Consider the following 18,171-nt stretch of genomic DNA (forward strand, 5'->3'; position numbering starts at 1 on the left):
CACTTTGCCCACCTGTAAAATGTCCTGTCAGAAATAAGAGAAATTCTATGTGAAAGCATTGATGTACAATATGTAGTTAAGTACTCTTGCACAAATGCTACCAGTTATTACAGGCTCACGGACACAAGACAGAGCAGAGTATGCGACATGTCTCTTACTGAAAGAAATTCACAATCTGTATCTGGCACCACTGCTCCACAGTGAAGACAGGGAGGGGGCAGGAGATAAAAGCTGCAGGCATTTCCACGGACTGGAAACTTGGGAAGAAAGTAGTAGACATTCTCAGGCCCCGAAGACCCACCCGACATCAGCCTTGTCTAAGGCTCACACTCAGCTACTTGTGTTCTGGCCCCTTTCAGAAAAGTGACAATCCCCAGAGCAGCACTTGGCAGCTGCAAGACATTAACATTTAGCCTCTGACTTGGACCAGAAGCAGAGCCGACTTGAACAAGCCACTCAAGTGGGGAACACTGGATTTCACTGGTTGGAAAAGCAAGACTCACAGGTGACAAAGCTTTGATTCATAGCCGGCAGGAAGCATGTTTCCTCTCCTATGCAGAGAGTGAAAAGTGTGGGCACTTGCAGATATGACAGTCTAGGGGACTGACTGGTGGACCGTGACCAGGTCCTGTCTAGACAGCAGGCAGGCGCTTGCACAGTTAACTACAGGAATAGGAATAGAGGGTGTCCCAGGTCACCACCTAATAGTTGATGTCCCTGTTGGTCTATGTTTTAGAACACTGGCTGAAAGCATCTACCTGTAAATGTTTTGCAGACTGGGATGATTGGAGGCCAAAGCAGTAAATTACTTAAAACCTACACATAATCTCCCTTTTAAACATGCTTTTCCTGACAATGCTGATAGGGTGTGGAATGTGCTACCTTGAGAATGAGATTCTTTGGATACTACTATACTTGTGTGTTTTTAAAGTACTGTTGCTACTATAACTAAATCTACCCATTTGCAAATTTACTACAATATGTAGCATGTAACAAATGCTGTTGTGAGTCCTGAGAAATAGTGAATAAAACAAACTCCTTCCTTATGAAATGCAGCCTTTAGTATGGACTCTAACTGTTAACCAGACTGAGGGAACATTCTGTACAACACACACACATACACACACACGCACGCACGCACGCACGCACGCACGCTGGAGGGGTGGGAATTTAGAAACATTCAATGACAGCTTGGTTACTAATAGGGAAAAGGGAGAAGAGGGACCCCAACTAATGTGTGGAAGGCAGAGATAACTACTAAGAATCCCAAACATCACAGGACAGTTCCTATCTCAAAATGTAAATCATTCTTAGGTTCAAAAGCCCTTTTCTAAGCCTTTAAATGAACATATAATGTTGAAGCATGATTCTATTAAAGACTGAAGAAATAAAACGAGCGCATTTTCATATTGTATTGAGATGTTTCGGTCACCATGGTGAGGATGGCACGGTGGGACTGACCTACCATCGTGGTGGTCAGGAAGTGGAGAGGAGAGACGGGGCAGGGGTGAGGTAGAAACTTCAAAAGCACACCGCCAGTGACTCTTCCTCCAGCCAGGTCTCACCATCTCCCAAATGGCACCGCTAGCTGGGGCTCAAACACTAATATGCAATCCTCTATGTTCAAGCCATAACACGCACTCTACTCTATAATACCTCATTTTCTACAAAATCCCCAGACTCGTTAAGAGGCAATCATTTCCCTGTCTTCCCAGTTTTAAAAAATAAAACCAAATCACCAATCTGATTTCCATCTTCTACTAATTCACCCCATTGTGAACATTTCCTAGAGACTGGATCATACAATATGTGGTTCACTATCTCTGACTTCATTTAGTATGTTTTCAAAACACATGCATGAATTATGAGTATTTCATGCCTATTACTGAATATTAATGTTTTGTTTGTCCACCTATCTCTTGATGTGTATGTTGTTTCTACTTTCAAAGTACTGTTACTGCTAAAATATGTATGTAGAGTATGTATGTGTGGGTCTATGCTCACAAAGCCTGCAGGTTTGTACAGTGCTGGGATTGCAAAGACAGATAAATTTACCATTCTGAGGCACTTCTACGTCTTCTAAAGCTACTGCCTATTACACACTCTGACACAATGTAGGAGTTCCAATTCCAGCCAAGGCTTCTGGGCTGGCAATTTTTTATATAAACAAGAGAATTTTGATTATAACACAAAACCATATTTTAAGATTTTTAAAAAACTGTCTTATGTGTGTATATGATATGTGTATGGGATGCCCACATCATCCAGAACAGGGCATCTGTTTCCCCAGAGATGCAGCTGCAAGCTGCCCAGTATGGGTGCTGGGAACTGATTGCCTTGCATTTCAGTTTTTCTTGATGAGCATTTTGAAGTAGTTCAGTTTTTTTAACAGCTGAAAACCCCCTATAAGGCATATAACAGAGTGAATGTGAAACAGGAACACCCTTTGGTGTCTACCTACGAACTACCTATCCTCCCAAACACTAGAACTGCCATTAAGTCAGTGCAGTTTGAGAACGACTGTTTATTCAGTTTTATTTAGGTAGATCAAAAAGAAAGAGGAGGCAGGAGGACTTTATAGCTACTTCTCTAGTGCAAGGTCCCAGGACAAAGCTACTAGTCATTGCCCAGGGTTACACAGAGTGGCTCCCTAGACTCTGAAGGAGCTGAAGTGACAGTACCTTATACTCACAGAATGGTTCATGGACCAAGAGTGTGTTAGAGATGCAAGCTCTGGGAACTGGAGAGAAGGCTCAGCAAATAAGGGCACCAGCTGCTCTTAAATTGATCCAGGTTCAACTCCCAGCACCCACGAGAGTTCACAACCATCTGCAGCTCCATTCCAGGGGGGCCGACGCCCTCTTCTGGTCTTTGTTAGCACTTCACATATGTGGTGCACTTCCTGTACTAGATTCCCACTGGATTCCCATACACCTAACGTAAAAAAAGCACTGGCCTAAACGGAGGTCAAATTGAAAACCCCATACCATTATGTTCTGCCATGACACCCATTGTCTCAACAACATGCTTTAAAAACACAGTCTCTAACCTTAAAACCCACTTTATAGCTATGTCCCACAAAAAAGGAATCCCTGGGGTGTCATGTTTTATTGTAGCAGGGCATGTTTGGCTCTGCTTACAAGGCCCAGGCCAGCCCTCAACGGAGATGTAACCAAAAGACACAAACAAGCAGCCACACGGTTTACGCAAAGCCACTTTCATCCTGTGAAGCTTTTTGATTCTTGGAATGTTTCTGCTTCTGACACCTGGACCCATCCCAAGCTTTCAGTCCCCACCAGTTCTGCTTTCCTTACACTTTTCCTTTCTCCCTCCCCACTACCCGACCCCAACCCCATCCCCTGAAGAGGAAGCCCCTAGCCTGGCGACGTCCCTAGCCTCAAGCAGCAACTGGGGGCTGCCTGAGTGTAGGACAGTGAGGGTGGCAGAGGAGAAGGTGGCCTGGTGAAGAGGCTAGAGGTCTGGGCAGCACACTGTCAGCCATTTTATGGTGACAGAGTGGTGGCTGAACATTAGTTTAAAGCAACTGTATGACACCTCCGTCAACGACAGCACATAATCGACTGAAACGCTATACTGGCAGTAATTCTATAATAAACTATTATTTTTCGGAAGAGGAAATTGAGGCACAGCGGAATTTAGTAACTTGTCCAATGTCTGAGAATAAGCAACAGAGCCCAGATCTAACCTAGCATTGCTTCTGGAGGGCTGGTCTTCCACCACCATGCTGAAACATGGCTGTTTGCTCAATCACTCTGTAAAACAAGGCACATGCTAGGATTCTAACTCACTGGTTGGGCTCCCCTTTATAAAAACAAACTTCAACCCCAAAACTGGAACCATTTGGCCAAAAGCAAGCATAGGCATCTCCCTGGGGCAGCTTAGGGATGCAGGGCTCTCAGATGGATGGAGATGCAATCCTAGCCTGGAAGCAAAAGGCCAGCAATGGAGGTTCCCTATCCTACAAAACCACTCAGTGACTTGTGCAAACCTCCCTGAAACAAATACCTCAGGACCAGGAAGGGGTATTTCCCAAGTCTTTTCATCACAAGGAGACTTGAGCTGCTATTCAAAGCCCCTAAATTTCAGTTTGGCAAGTTCCAGTTACCAAAGAAAGAGTAAACATAATTCTTCTGGTTCCTGGGATCAGAAGGAAAGACATTCTCAAGGCTGCTTTCAGAAGAACAGCTTTTCAGACATGGTCATTCATAGAAAATTTCTCTTACTCTTCTGTCTTCTCTCACATGGGCTCTCTGAGTTTTCAACATCTCCCCTGCCTCTGGAACCAACAAATTAAAACAGCCAACACCATTCCCCAAACCCTACCAGAACTAGTTACATACAAGCTAGAATCCAAATATTACCAGCTATAGGAAGGGAAACTCTAACATCTTCATGCACAAAGACACTGGGGTTCAAAGAGGCCAGGGAATGCCTGGAAGAGCAGGATGTGAATTCACTATCCCAGGGCTTTTCTGTTGCAGATAGGCAGGCCTTGAAGTCATAGCAATCCTCCTGCCTGATCCTGTGTGCTGGGCTTACAGGTGTGAGTCCTGACACCTGGCTCTTGGGCCTGATGCTGAGGTTTACCCGCATCCTTCCTGTGGTCAGTGAGAGGCTTAGGACTAGATCGTGATGGATACCAGCTTCTCCACAGCTGCGGAGACCGAGGCAATTCAGTTTTGCAATAGGAACCTCACAATCCCAACCACCTAAATTTGCCTCCATTTTCATTGTACAACTTTTAGAAGATGCCATTGTAGAGAGGGGGAAAAATCATCTTAGGGAAACCCAGGCAAGTGAAGAATTTTTATTATGAGTGAATCCAAAGGCCTGGCCATGATGTAGAAATCTGAGTGTGAGGCAACCTGGTTCTCTATCCTCAGCTTCTGTCATTCTCTTCCTATTGGCTCCTTGTTTGTCTCTTGAGGCCATCGAGTACCATCCCACCTCAGAGGCTTGCCTTGTCTTTCCAAGAGTCATTAATTCAGAAAGGTTCAGTCATGTGCTCGGTGCTGCCTCTCCCAGGCCTAATCAGAGTGGTGTCTGCCCTTTCTTTCTTCAGTCTACCTGACAATACTCTGAAGGGGCCTTTGCATGCTGTGGGTCGCTCCCAGCAGACTGTACTCACATATGGGAGCTCTGTCTTGATTTCTTCAACTTCCCAAGCACACAGCAGCGGGTTTTATTTTTGTTTTTATTGTTCTGTTTTTGTTTTCTTAAAGGTAAAACTTCAGCTTTGGTTTTGTTTTCCACCTTTGCCTAGTCTAGGTACAACAATGAACTGACATAACTGTAAATTCTTATCCGGCTACACATGTTCTTGAGACAAACTGTGTCCCTGGGCTAAGAGCAACTTCGCTTCCTCACACAGGTTCGAGCGGTTCCCAGCAAAGTTCTAGGGCCAGCTGGGAAGCAGGCAGAAATGCAAACGCTCAGGATCCTGCTCGCAGGCTCGCAGGTGACTGCTCGCACATCCGGTTTTCTTGGACTGTGGCAAAGCAGGAAAAGCATGAATCATACATGGTTTTGGTCTCAGCTCTACCTTTTCTCAGGCATTTTCACACTAAACGCTTTGCCATGGGCCACTACAGGGGAGCAAACAAAAGCACTAATGAAGGTTGAGAAACTAAAATGAGACCCACGGGTCATCCATAAGTCACTCAGACCCATGAGCTTCAGTTTACTCATCAGGTCATACAACGCTGACTCAAAAGCCACCAAAATGTTTTATGGCAATTAACTTATTTCCACAACTGAATTTTAAGTCTCTGAGCTCAGATGTGGGTGGGCTTACATCAGCTTGCAACTGAACAGTCCTACAAGAGATAAAAAGTCTGGATTCCCCTTTCAAAGCACAGTCTTGCTTAGTGGCTTCAGTTAGAAAAACAATAAAAAAGTAAAGCCCTATATGAAATGACAGACTATGGACACCCCCATGGAGGGCCTCACCCTCCCTGGGGAAATGAGGGGATAATGGGGGGGTTGGGGGGAGGGCACAGGAGGAGGGGAGGGAAAGGGAAAGGGACCTGTAACTGACTTGTGAAGCAACCTTGTTTCTTATCTAAATTTAAACTGAAAAATAAATAAAAAAACAAAGTAAATTCCACTCTGCCAGAGGGTGTCAAGTCCACTGGCCCAAAGCAAAATCCCTACAGCGTGAAGTGCCACCACCAACTGGCACTGTGTGTGGGTGTAAGTCCAAGAGCCACCTCGGGGACTGGTCCTTGCTGTCCACCTTGTTTTCAGGTCTCTGTTCACTGCTGCACATACTAGGCGACCTGGCGCGTGAACGTCCTGTTCCTTCTACCTATCCCTAGAGGATTGCTAAGATGACAGACACCTGTAGTCACCATGGGTTCTGGGGACTCAAAGTTAGGTCACCACTCTTGCATGAAGCGCTCACCCACGGAGCCATCTCCCCAGCCCTGGTCTTATGGACCACTATAGGGACCACTGGTCACTACTTCTAGCAGGAATCCACAGAGCAGATAGAGAAATGGAAACTTCTGTTGCAATATGACTGGCATAAAGAAAGTGAAAAATGTAAAAATAGCGACACGGTTTGATTTTGCAGTGTCCGTCTTGGAGTCTTAGGAAGGGTAAGGCCTGGCTGGTAGAAGGAAGTCATCGAGGGGGTTTTACGATTCCCTTGCTCCTGCCTGTGTCCTTTGCTTCCCAGCTTGGGGTGTGGTTAGAGGGTCTCTGCTGCTCCTACTCCTGCTGATGGAGCCAGAGTCCATCCTACAGCACGCTTCCCACCACGACAAACTGTGAGGCAACAAAATCTTCCACAGAAACAAGGAAAGTAACGAATATAACTATGATTGTTGACTATTTTTTTTTTTGAGACAGGTTTTTCTCTGTGTAACAGCCCTGGCTGTCCTGGAACTCACTCTGTAGACCAGGCTGGTCTAGAACTCATGGAGATCTGCCAGCCTCTGACTCCCGAGTGCTGGGATTACAGGTAACACAACTGCCTGGTGTTAAGTGGCCATAAGCGCCTAGGATAGTTATCCAAGGCACTCAGCACTAATCTTTCTGGGCTGGGTTCTCCCTGGGGAAGGGGTTAAGGGGTATGGTGACTGAAATGCAAGATTACTTTTCTAAAGCTAAGAAACCCACAGGGCTGGGGGTGTAACTGAGGACACAGCATTTGTTTGGCATGTGGGAGACCTGGGGGCTGGGAAGGGGGAGGGGAAAACCTATGCTTTGAACATAGCACATCCTGAGAATCTAGTGCCTAGAAAGTACAACAGGTGATGCGCATTAATTCCGGAATTTCTGTGTTAATTCTTTGATGTCTGGGCCAGGATAAGTGAGACCATCAGAAGAGAGACATTCGAGGAAAACTGGGAAGAGAGAGACAAATGAACTGTGATAAATGTATGACAAAGGGGAAAGTCCCTTGTCCAGTATCTCAACCAACAGCCCCTTAGTTGACTCTAACCCTGGCAGTTTGTTAACAAAACAATAATGCAGCCATTTTGGTACTTGGGGGTGGGGGATGGTTAACAAGCCAGACATGATGCGAGAGAGTCTTGAGACACTAACTGGGTGGGATGGGTTTTGAGGGACGCTTGAACTTTGCAAGGCAGTAACCAGGGCTCAAAAGGAGGATGCGGATGTGTGAATGATAGGCACTCATTACTGCTCGCACTGGCCTCGACCCTTGAACTGCCTGGGTGCTGCTCCGCGTGAGAACCTCCTGCTCCAGATGCCCTATTTCTTGTGAGTGACTGAGGGCAGGTCACTGACTGTGTACTCAAGAGCTCCACCCCCAGCCTCCCTGCTCTGCTCTCTACCAGAGTGACCGAGTTTCCCAGGATCTCTCTGACCCTGCATTGGGGGCAGCTTCAGTCTCAGAAGGCACTGCTAGTCAACCAGGAGGAGGAGGAGGTCAGCCAGACAGCTAGGCAACAATTACACACTGCCATCTTTAAAATTCTTCACTTGACATACTCACTCCACTTGCTTTTGTTTTGAGATAGGGTTTTGAGGGTTTTGTTACATACACTAAGCTGGCTGCAAACTTGTAGTAATTCCCCTGTTGCTGTCATCCAAGTTTTGGATTACAGGTAGGACAACTACTTACTTAATTTGCAAACAATATTTTCATTTTAGTGGGTTTCTAGCTTCCAAGTCTATTCTAGTCATATTTCACGGCTACTGATTATGTCTTCCACTTACTGCATAGTTTTTCAACAAGATGGCATCGTACTTTAACACAGATCTCCTCAGAGGGTAACTGACATGATTTACCAGAAGACGAAATTAGCTTAACTTGTACACAAGCCTCTATACTTAAGTGTGTGTATGTGTGTGTGTGTGTGTGTGTGTGTGTGTTCCCCTCACTTCCACAGGTTTCCTCAGCCCACCTGTGACTTATCAGGATACAATGTCCATTGGGACACCTGGTTGAGAAGTTACTCTCCCCGTGGCGTGTCTTGATTGGTGTTTTGCTAATTGCTCTGACCATTTGCATCATCCAGGGTGATTACAAACCTTTCCTATCCAGATTGTGTTTCTGCTATGTGGTGGTTTGAATGAGGTGTCCCCTGTGTTCTCTTGAGCATTTGGTCCCCTGCAGGTGATGCTATTTGGGAAGGCTTAGGGGTCTTGGTTTTGCTGAAGGAAGCAGAACACCAGGGTGAGCTTTGAGCTGTGAGATCTCAGTTGTTCCAGTACCAGGCCTGCTGGCCTTCTACAATTTCCTCACCATGTGATGGAATCTCCCCCTCTGGAACCATAAGCCCCAAACAAACGCTTGTGTAAGTTGCCTTGGCAATCATGCTTTATTGGGGCAATAGAAAAACACATGCAGAGGGAGCTTCCATGAGCCCGAGCCCTTTACTCTGATGTCCTCCGTGACTCAAGTCAACATTTTTTGAATGACACTGCCAAGTTCCACTACCAACTTAAGGGACCATGGCCCCCTCAAATCACATATGCTGTTGCTTTTTTCTCAGGGTAGAAAGCTCCTCAGAATGTTCCTTTTCCTTTCATACACTGGAAGCTTAGCTGAGACTTGCCCGGAGAGCAACCTTCCCACTTTGCTAATGCAGATCAGGCCTCTCCTTACTGGGGCTAATTTTAACAACCACAGCCTCTCTCAGAGAATAGGAATCGGCTATGACACCCAGTTTGGTTGTTCCCTTACCCTCTCCTTTGCTCTTCTTCCTTGCAGACCTGCATACAAGAGTCACTAATAACCACTTAGCAAAGTCAACAAGAAGCTATATTGCAACATCCATCCTTTGACAAAGAAATTGGCCCATTGCTTTTTCATCTAGCCTCAGGCAAGTTCTTCGGGTAAGGGCAGAAAGCAGCCAGATTCTCTGCCAAAGCACCACAAAAGCAGTCTCTAGCCCCGTGGCTAACACTGTTCCTCTCTGGAACCCCTTGATCTGGGCCTCCACAGTCGTGGAAGCCTCTGCACTACTGAATTCCAAGCTCTTACTAGGACAGCTTATTGAGCTCTGCTTAGTGTTCAACTGCTTTTCTAGTTTAAAACCCCAAGTTTTTCCACATTCCTCCAAAACAAAAAACAAAAAACAAAACAAAACCAGTATGGCCAATCAAATCTGTCATGCAGTCTACTTCCTGGTACTAATTTTCACTTTAATTACTCTTTTATTGTTGTGATAGAACATCATGACCAAGACAACTTAGAAGATACCTAATTTGGGCCTACAGCTCCAGTGAGTCAGATATGATAATGCAGTGCAGATAAAGGTCAGCAGGCAGACATGACAGTGGAGTGCAGACAGAGGTCAGCAGGCAGACATGACAGTGGAGTGCAGATAGAGGTCAGCAGGCAGACATGACAGTGGAGTGCAGATACAGGTAAGCAGGCAGACATGACAGTAGAGTGCAGATAGAGGTCAGCAGACAGACATGACAGCTGGAGCAGCAGCTGAGAGCCCACATCTTGAACCACACACAGAAAACATGTAAAATAGTGTGCATCTTTTGAAATCTCAAAGTTCACCACAGTGACATACAGTCACCACTGGGAACCAAGTACTGAGATGTCAGAGATGTGTGGGGTGTATCTCCACCCACATGGCCACACACTAGTTACCCTTTGTCTCTGTCACCAAAATACCTTACAGAAAGCTTGAGAGGAAAAATCTGTGAAAATTTTATGTATATGAGTGCTGGTCTATATGTACCTGTGTGTACCACATGCATGCCTGGTGCCTGCAGAGTTCAGAAGAACACGTCAGATCCCCTGGAACTGGAGTTACAGACAGTTGTGAGCTGCCCCGTGGGTCCTGGGAACCAAACCTGGTTCCTGTGCAAGAACCAGTGAGCTAGCTCCCCAGCCACATGTGAGGAAATTATCTCAGCCCATGTTTCAGGGGCTCAGTCTAGGGCTGCTTAGTCCCAAGCCCTTGAGCAGAACACTATGGTGGTGGGGATGAGTGGCAGAGGCTGTTCTTTGGGGTCAAAAGGCAGTGTAGAGGGGAACATAAGAAAAAGACCAGGGATTATGTGAAGTGCAGGCCTTAGTAGCCACTCTTGCCAACTAGGCCCCACTGCCTGCCTGTCACCATCTAATGAAAGTCAAGTGGAAAACCCAGAGCCCAGTGTCAAGTGAGGCCCCAAATGGACTCATTCACCTTTAAAAGTTGATGCAGGGGCTGGAGCTATGGCTCAGAGGTTCAGAGCATCCACTGCTCTTGCAGAGGATCAAGGTTTCACCGCCAGCACCCACATGGTGGCTCACATCACCCATAACTCCAGTTCTAGTGGTCTGATGCCCTCTTCTGATACCACGGGCACAAAGTATATACATGGTGCACACATGCAGTAAACCACTCACGCTGTGGAATAATCCTTCTGTATGCAGTGAAGATGTGTTGCTCTTACTGTTAATAAAAAGCTGATTGGCTGAGAGCTCGGCAGGATTTTCCGGACAGAGAGAACACTGGGAAGAAGGGCGGAGTCAAGGGAGTCACAAGGAGTTGCCAGCCAAATGAGGCAGAAGCAACATGGGAAATTAATAGATGAGGTAAAGGAGCCTTGGGGCAGCACACAGATGAATAGAAATGGGTTAATTTAAGTTATAAGAGCTAGCTAGAAACAATCATAAACTATCAACTGAACATTTATAATTAATATTAAGTCTCTGTGTGGTTATTTTGGGAGAGGGCTGATGGGATGAAAAACTCCGCCTATACACTCAAACACACAAAAATAAATAAAATACTGTGTGACTCTAAATAGAGTGTGTATAGCTTAAGACCCATCAAGTATTAACTGGAAGCAGAAAGCTGTGAGTCAGGGGGATAAAGAACATCACAACCTGGGCTCCCATTTACAGAGCAGTTTCAAGAGAGAAACATTTAGTCCATACAATCTACAGCCCAAGTACGTATCACGATCTAAGACCAACCTTCAAAGGGGAGCTATATGATGACAACCCAGAGAGGGGCAGAGGCTCCAATCACACACAGTCTGTAACCGTTTCCATTAAACAATTCGGAAGTCCTTTGCGAGAAGAACTAGAGAAGGCTGATCATATGGTATGACTTGATTTCTAAGATGGAACTGCTGGTACCAACTATCTCACGCATCCCTATTCTGAACAAACAGAAAGGCAGAGAGTAGAACGGGCCACAGGCCAGAGAAGTGTCTCACTGTACTGGCTTGCAGAGATCAAAACCTACTTTTCTACTTTACACTTTAGCTCCACAGTCATCTAAAAATACTTACACGAATTTCTGCTCTCAAGGCCAAAGAGTTCAGATTTCTGAGATGTGGACTCCCCTTCCTCTCTCCTTTCTCTCTCCTCCCCTCTCTCAAAGCCCTTTTTGAGGTCTTTGCACATATACCCTAGCGAGTATTTGTTCAAATACTATGGTCCCAGCTGTGATTTTATTTAGTCTGGTTGTTCCTAAGACAAAACCACACATAACTCTAATTAAAGGCACATCCAACACAGGGGAAACCATCTTGAAGCAATTAGACTCTTCTACGGTAAGGTTTCAGGGTACCGACAGCCTCCCACTTCCTCACCTCCCCCATGGAAAGAGAGCAGATGGGGCAGAGGAAACCCAAGCCTAACTCCATAAACACAGCCTGGAGCTGTAACTTTCTGCCCTGCTCTATTCTGTTCTCTGACCCAGCCACCACCCTGATTTCCCTCTCCTGCAGACGAATTCCAGTCATTCAACTGCTTTTACTTCTTAAAACCCTCTCTGTAATCAGTGTCTGAGGGAGATACTTTCTGACAGTTTCTCCTCTTGCCATGACAGGGGATATTCAAGAAGAAACTAAGAAATCTCAGGAATTTCCAAGCTACCCATCTGGTCTTGGGCTATGATAGTTTCTGGAGAACAATTGAGCAAGGGCTCCTTTGACCAACACATTCTTGAGACTTCTGGGCTTGCCCGTCCTCTGGATAGTACAAGTTGAATGCCTCTTTGTTGAAACTGCCTTGGAAACAGGAATGTTGGTGGTAATGCTTCCCCAGAATTGCTATTTCCCGAGGACCCCACGCTAATTCACTTCTAGGTAACTTATCTTTGAACCATTTCAAAAGAGGGCTTCTCCAAAGCATTCACAGCAAATGGTTCTTTTGTGCCAAGAACACAGGGAAAGGCTAACCCAACAAAAATGTATGTCCTTGTCTCCGAGAGCTCAATATCTGTATGAGATTCAGGTCCTTTGGAAAGCAAGGACTTCCTTAGCTGGAGTATTACTGCTGCTCCCATTCTGTCTGTCCCACAGTGTCACTGGACACAGAACCTGGGCAGATTCATGGACAGTTTACTTAAGAGAAGGTAGGGACACACAACAGAAGGTACCTAAGGAGAGAACATCTAGATAAAGGCATGCTGAGAGACAGCCTTGAATAACCACGCCAAGACTCTGCTCTCACAGATACAATCCCTTCCCCTGCAGGAAAGAGATCCTGCAGCCTAATTTTGCTATGGAACTATACACAAGGAAAGGAAAGAAAAGTCAGAAAATGAGACACCAAGCATGGTCAGGGACATAATGTTCAAGTTCATGACGTGGCCTTATCCTTTAGAGGGAAGAGTGAATCATTTCACACATGTTCACAGTGAACACCAATTGTTTCTAGAAGCTCCACTGGGCTGACTGGGCCAAGAGCTTCAGTTGAGGGGACAAGACTAGTATTGGACTGTTACAGATTCTGAACAACTCTTAGGACATGCAGTTCATGTGTTATTCACCCAAATGCACCTAGAAAGACCAGGAACAACCAAACTTTTCCAGGAATAAACAGATGACAGGGAACCTCAGCACAGAGTGGTCAACACCTATAGGTGAGAAGGTTAAGGCAACGGAGTGATTCCCCATGGGGCTCCTCTATAGCATAAAGCTTGATTTTACATTGTTATGGGGTGTTGAAGGGATAAGGAAGATGGTTTCTGGTCTCGCAGCCCCACATCAATGTGAATATTCCAACCATTCGGTTAGACTAGAAATATAAAGTCAGATAAAAGTTAATGCCATGGTGCCTCTAAAACTTAAATTCTCACAATTACTGGTCAATCACTTCAGTCATCAAATATCCCAAATAGGAAAATGAATCGTTGACTGAAGTGCTGACAGATGATGACTTATGGAAAACCCCTCACTGGAAAGGGGGTCAATTAGTTTTTCTAACTTTTAAGGATTGTTGGGGGGGGAGGAGCTGCTTCTGAGAACAAGATAAGTAGAGCCAGGTGCAGAGGCCTTGCTTTATCATCTGTAAGATGGAGGCAGGGATTTCTGTGCAACTTCTGTGGACAGTAGCGCCATTGTAAGAGGGCAGAATAAGCACCGACACGTACTGAAACATGGATGGACCCCAGCACACACTAAGGGAAGAAGCCAAAGGCAGAATATTCACAAGAGGTAAAGGCACAGAGATTGCAAGCTCATTAATGATTGGTGGGGGAAGATTGAGAGAGGTTAGGGGGATGGCCTGGTGGGTAGAGTTTCCTTGGGGATGATGAACCGCACTGCAAAAGTTCGAGATGAAATCAAACTGTAGATTTAAAAATCATTACAATGCTAGTTTTATGTGATGTACCTTTTATCACAATAGAGAAGGGAGACTACAACATGGTCACCTTAGGCATCTACTCTACACAGAATAAATAGGAAATAAGGAAAAATTTCGCATGGTCTTCACACCTGTGTCTAAGTTACTAATCTAAATTTTCTGTCATCTTTTTAGGGAGTGCTGCCTTGGTCAAAAGTGTCATAAGCACTTGCCTTGTCTTCCCCAGGGATAACTATAAAAGGCTGTCTTATGCAGACACCTGGATACAAGGAGTAATTGCAGAAAGGCTAGGGGAGACAAGTACAAAAGACACTGTCTGTCACCAGAAACCTCAGGACAAAAGCATAGACTCCCCAGCCTCCCAAGGTACAATGACTCAGAACACCTTGTTTTTAAAGTGCCCCAGGCGATTCCACTGCAGACACTCACTAGTCTGGAGCTGGAAAGAAGAGACGTTTCTGGAGTGTCTCCTGTGAGTGAGAACTGTGCTAACTCTGTACACCCAATACCTACAAACATGGGCCATCCATACTCTCTTGGAACTTTACTAACTGTGAACACATGGTGGTCCCTGGGGATACATTGCACCTCTGAGGAATGGGAGATCAAGGACAAATATCCCATTTGCTATACCTAAACTCAAAGGAAAATGAATGTTTTGTGTGAAGAGCCAGGCAATGAGAACTTGGGGCTCTGGGAGCCATATGGTCTCTTGATAGAATTATTCAGTTCTGCCTTTGTAGCTCAGGGGCAACAATGGACCAGGACTCAGTGAACAACAGACAGAAAACCATGTGTGCCAACTCTGGTAATAAAAGTCTAATATTTCTAGAAGTCCTCAGAAAAGCACCCCAATCACTAAATGGAGAACCCTGCTAATAACCCCACAGCTACATTTCTTTCCTTCCCTTGCTGCTGGGATCTCTGTGGCAGAAGCAATTGGCACATAAGCCCTTGTCTCACAGCTGCTTCTGAGGACACCAAAGTGACGCTCAGAGGAACATGGTGGCACACACCTTTAATCTCAGTACTTGGGAGCCAGAGGCAGGCATGTATTTATGAGTTTAAGGCCAGCCTGGTCAACATAGTGAATTCCAGGACAACCAGGGATACAGCGAGACCCTGTCTCAACAACAAGAACAAAAGAGTGAGGCTCAAGGATTAGGAGGTCATACATATAATAGAGTCCACATGAGCCTGTTTGGCTCAGAAGTCACTGTTTTCAATACCACTACCAGAGTTAAGATGGCGCTAAGCCCCCCTCCCTTCTCCCAACACAAAGTTTAAATTATGGCAAGCAGGAATTTGATGCATACAAACATAAAGTAAAATCTCACTACAGTGTTCATGCAATCACTACCTATGCTAAAGTGGTTTAACAAATTACAAAGTAAGGTTGAGGGCTGTGCTCTTTCTTGTCCCGGGGACAATTTTTTTCCCATCTACCAACTGCTTGCAAGCCTGGTGCTATTAGTTCTCTGGTGCAATTGTTGGTTGGCTGTTTCCAGGAACAAACACAGCCACTAGGGAAAGTCCAATGTATAATTTGGACTTGGATGGGAAAGGAAACAAAACCATACACAGGGTTAGGAAGGGATCAGCAGAGATTTTTCCAAGTCCCCCGCAACATGATCAAACTCCCCTCGGTATACTAGGGATTCTGGAGCCTATGATGAAAACCCTAAATAGGCCAATGTTTGGGGTTTTCTGTTTGTTTGTTTGTTTCTTACAGTGTTGGAGATGTAGCCCTTTGGCTTTGGACACACTTAGCAGTCACTCTACCAGGGAAATGCTCCCTAACTTTGAACAAACGCTTGTGAAAACCAGTCTTTTCTCTTACGCGGTCTTCCCCTCGCTGTCATGCTTGGTGGCACTAGTCCCTTTCTTGCCCAGGAGTGAGGCCACCTTCTCAGCATCTCCATTCTCCACAGCTTGCAACAGGCGGTCATCGTTCTTGTTCCACTCATTGGTCTGTGGAGCAAAAGGCAGAGGCAGAGGGTGAGCGACATCAGCACATCGCTGTCTCCCTGGCCAAATCAAGCCCCGCTCCCCCAAAAAGCTCTTTTACAAGTGCCTTCAGCTTCACCGTGGGAACACCCAAGAAGGCTGGTTTTCCCAAAGACACAACAGTTTAATGAAATGCCAGCCATTGGCAAACTCCGAGATAGGGTCAACTCCCTTCAGCCGCCCTTCAGAAGATGAAGAAACAAGGAGTACACGATGGGCCGGTTTACTCATTAGCTGATTGCTAGCTAACCTTGACAGCTGGTGCCTGAGAACGCAGGCCTTTGACCTAGTGCCCAGTTCACTCAAGTGCACTGTGCTGCCAAACCAAACCGGCTAGCAGGTCAAGTTTACTAAGAGTTTAAACACAAGCTATTCCTTCAGGCCTGCTCACCAGGCCTTGATTCTCTGAGCTGTCTGCAGGTGTTAGCAGCTGTCCAGGCTGCAGACTCAATAAAGTATCACTCAGGACAGAAGTTGCCTCTGATCAAGTTATTAGACATCAAAGAGCCAGTGAGGCTCAGGGAGAGAATTCTTAAAACTCTGAGAGACTGCTAGTGAGTGCCACTTGGAATAGCACAGCTCTGGATGATTACTTTGAGTTGTATTTTTATCAGTGTGTCTGGGCCACCGTCATCCACATTCCTACTCCAAGTGTACTCACAAGCAAAACACTAGGCATTATCTTGACTACAAACCAAGCTTCCTCCTGAGGGGACGACAGAAGAGCATGGCCAGGACACCAGCTTATATTACTAGTCTACGCGGTGTCACTTAACTGGAGTGCACACACTAAGAGAGAGACTGCCGTTGATTGCCCCCATAGTGCATGTTACAAACAAATAAACAAAATAAAGTTTCACTGAAGTATGTTTAGCTACACTATAATGAAAGGGAAAAGTATAGTCCCCTGTAAAAGCCTTCCCTAACCTAAACTGACTAAATTGAAACTGGACTGGGCCACTCAGAAGAATGTTAAACCCTAATGAAAGTGAGAGCACTTAAGCTAGGCAAGGCCCCATGAATGGGTTTTCTGTCTACTGCTGCGAGGGCACTCCATTCTTTAGAAAAACATCCCATGGTGACGGTTCCCTAAATCACTTCCAGATGGATCTCTGGGGAGGATTCGGCAAGGAAGGTCTGGAGGGCAATGGCGCTTGCCTGATGTCCGGAGTGACTGTATGAACCTCTCTGAGCAGATGAAGCTAAGAGAAGATGGCTTCTCCTACGCGGATGCTCAATAGTCTGCAGCACCGTTCAATCTGTGAGTGCTGCACACGGGCTCACGACAGGCAGGGCGCAAGAATGGGCGCGCATGCATAGTGGGTACCCCCAGAGTCTGAATGAAGGAAGACCAGAGCAAATCGAGAAAGGCAGGAAAGGTGACCCCACTTTCTTCATCTTCCTCAGGAACCTCTCCACACACTGCCACCTGCCATATTATCTCCTTAGCCAGGCACAACATGGGGGCATGACTGAGACGCATTCTGATGTCACCTCTCTTGGGAGACTAGAAGCAAATTCCTCTTCCCTATCCATTATCCCTATTGTCCCCTGTCCCTCCTCCAAGAGGCACAACATTGAAATCAAGCAGTAAAATAAACCTTTAAAAGTTGTTTCGGTCAATCTACAGTCAAAAGATAGGATTGGCAGGATAAGGAGAAGTGTGACCGTTCTCTCCTGACATTCCAAAGTAATCCATTCGCACCTCAGGATCAAGAAAGGTTTCCAGATACCACCACACATGGACAATGTCTCTTCCTTGCTCTCTGCGAGGATCGTCTCCTCTAACAAGCCTTAAGACAGGTCCCACACCGGTCACTTTAAGAGTTTTCTCCTTAGTTTTGGGTTAAGCTAATATACTAAAAGCTAAACAGAAAAGACACCACCAGGTGCTCAGGTTTAATAACATTGAATGCCTTATGAAACATCTGGCTCATGAAAACACGTGCACACCGGGCTGTGATAGCAAGAACTTCTTATTAGAAAATCATAATAAAACAATGAAAGCCGCTGCTTAGAACACTCTGTCACCTACCACCTACACACAGGCCACCTTCTAAAGCTGACCAGGCCCTGAAGGCTCCCAAGGCCTTCCTGGTGACCTCTCTGTGCTACTCTGC

At 45.8% G+C, this 18,171-nt stretch overlaps 1 protein-coding gene across 4 annotated transcripts in view; it reads right to left on the reverse strand.

Annotated features, from left to right (window-relative positions):
• Rai14 (retinoic acid induced 14) overlaps nucleotides 1–18,171 on the reverse strand; it is a 152,229-nt gene that overhangs the window by 38,324 nt on the left and 95,734 nt on the right. For all 4 annotated transcript variants that reach the window (XM_040757617.1, XM_021231783.2, XM_005078006.4 and 1 more), the window contains one exon: nucleotides 15,885–16,015. In XM_040757617.1, the coding sequence (XP_040613551.1) occupies nucleotides 15,885–16,015 (131 nt within the window). The remainder of the gene's footprint in view (nucleotides 1–15,884; nucleotides 16,016–18,171) is intronic.

The sequence above is a fragment of the Mesocricetus auratus genome, unplaced genomic scaffold (genome assembly GCF_017639785.1).
Source record: "Mesocricetus auratus isolate SY011 unplaced genomic scaffold, BCM_Maur_2.0 Super-Scaffold_100015, whole genome shotgun sequence".
Classification (NCBI taxonomy): Eukaryota; Metazoa; Chordata; class Mammalia; order Rodentia; family Cricetidae; genus Mesocricetus; species Mesocricetus auratus.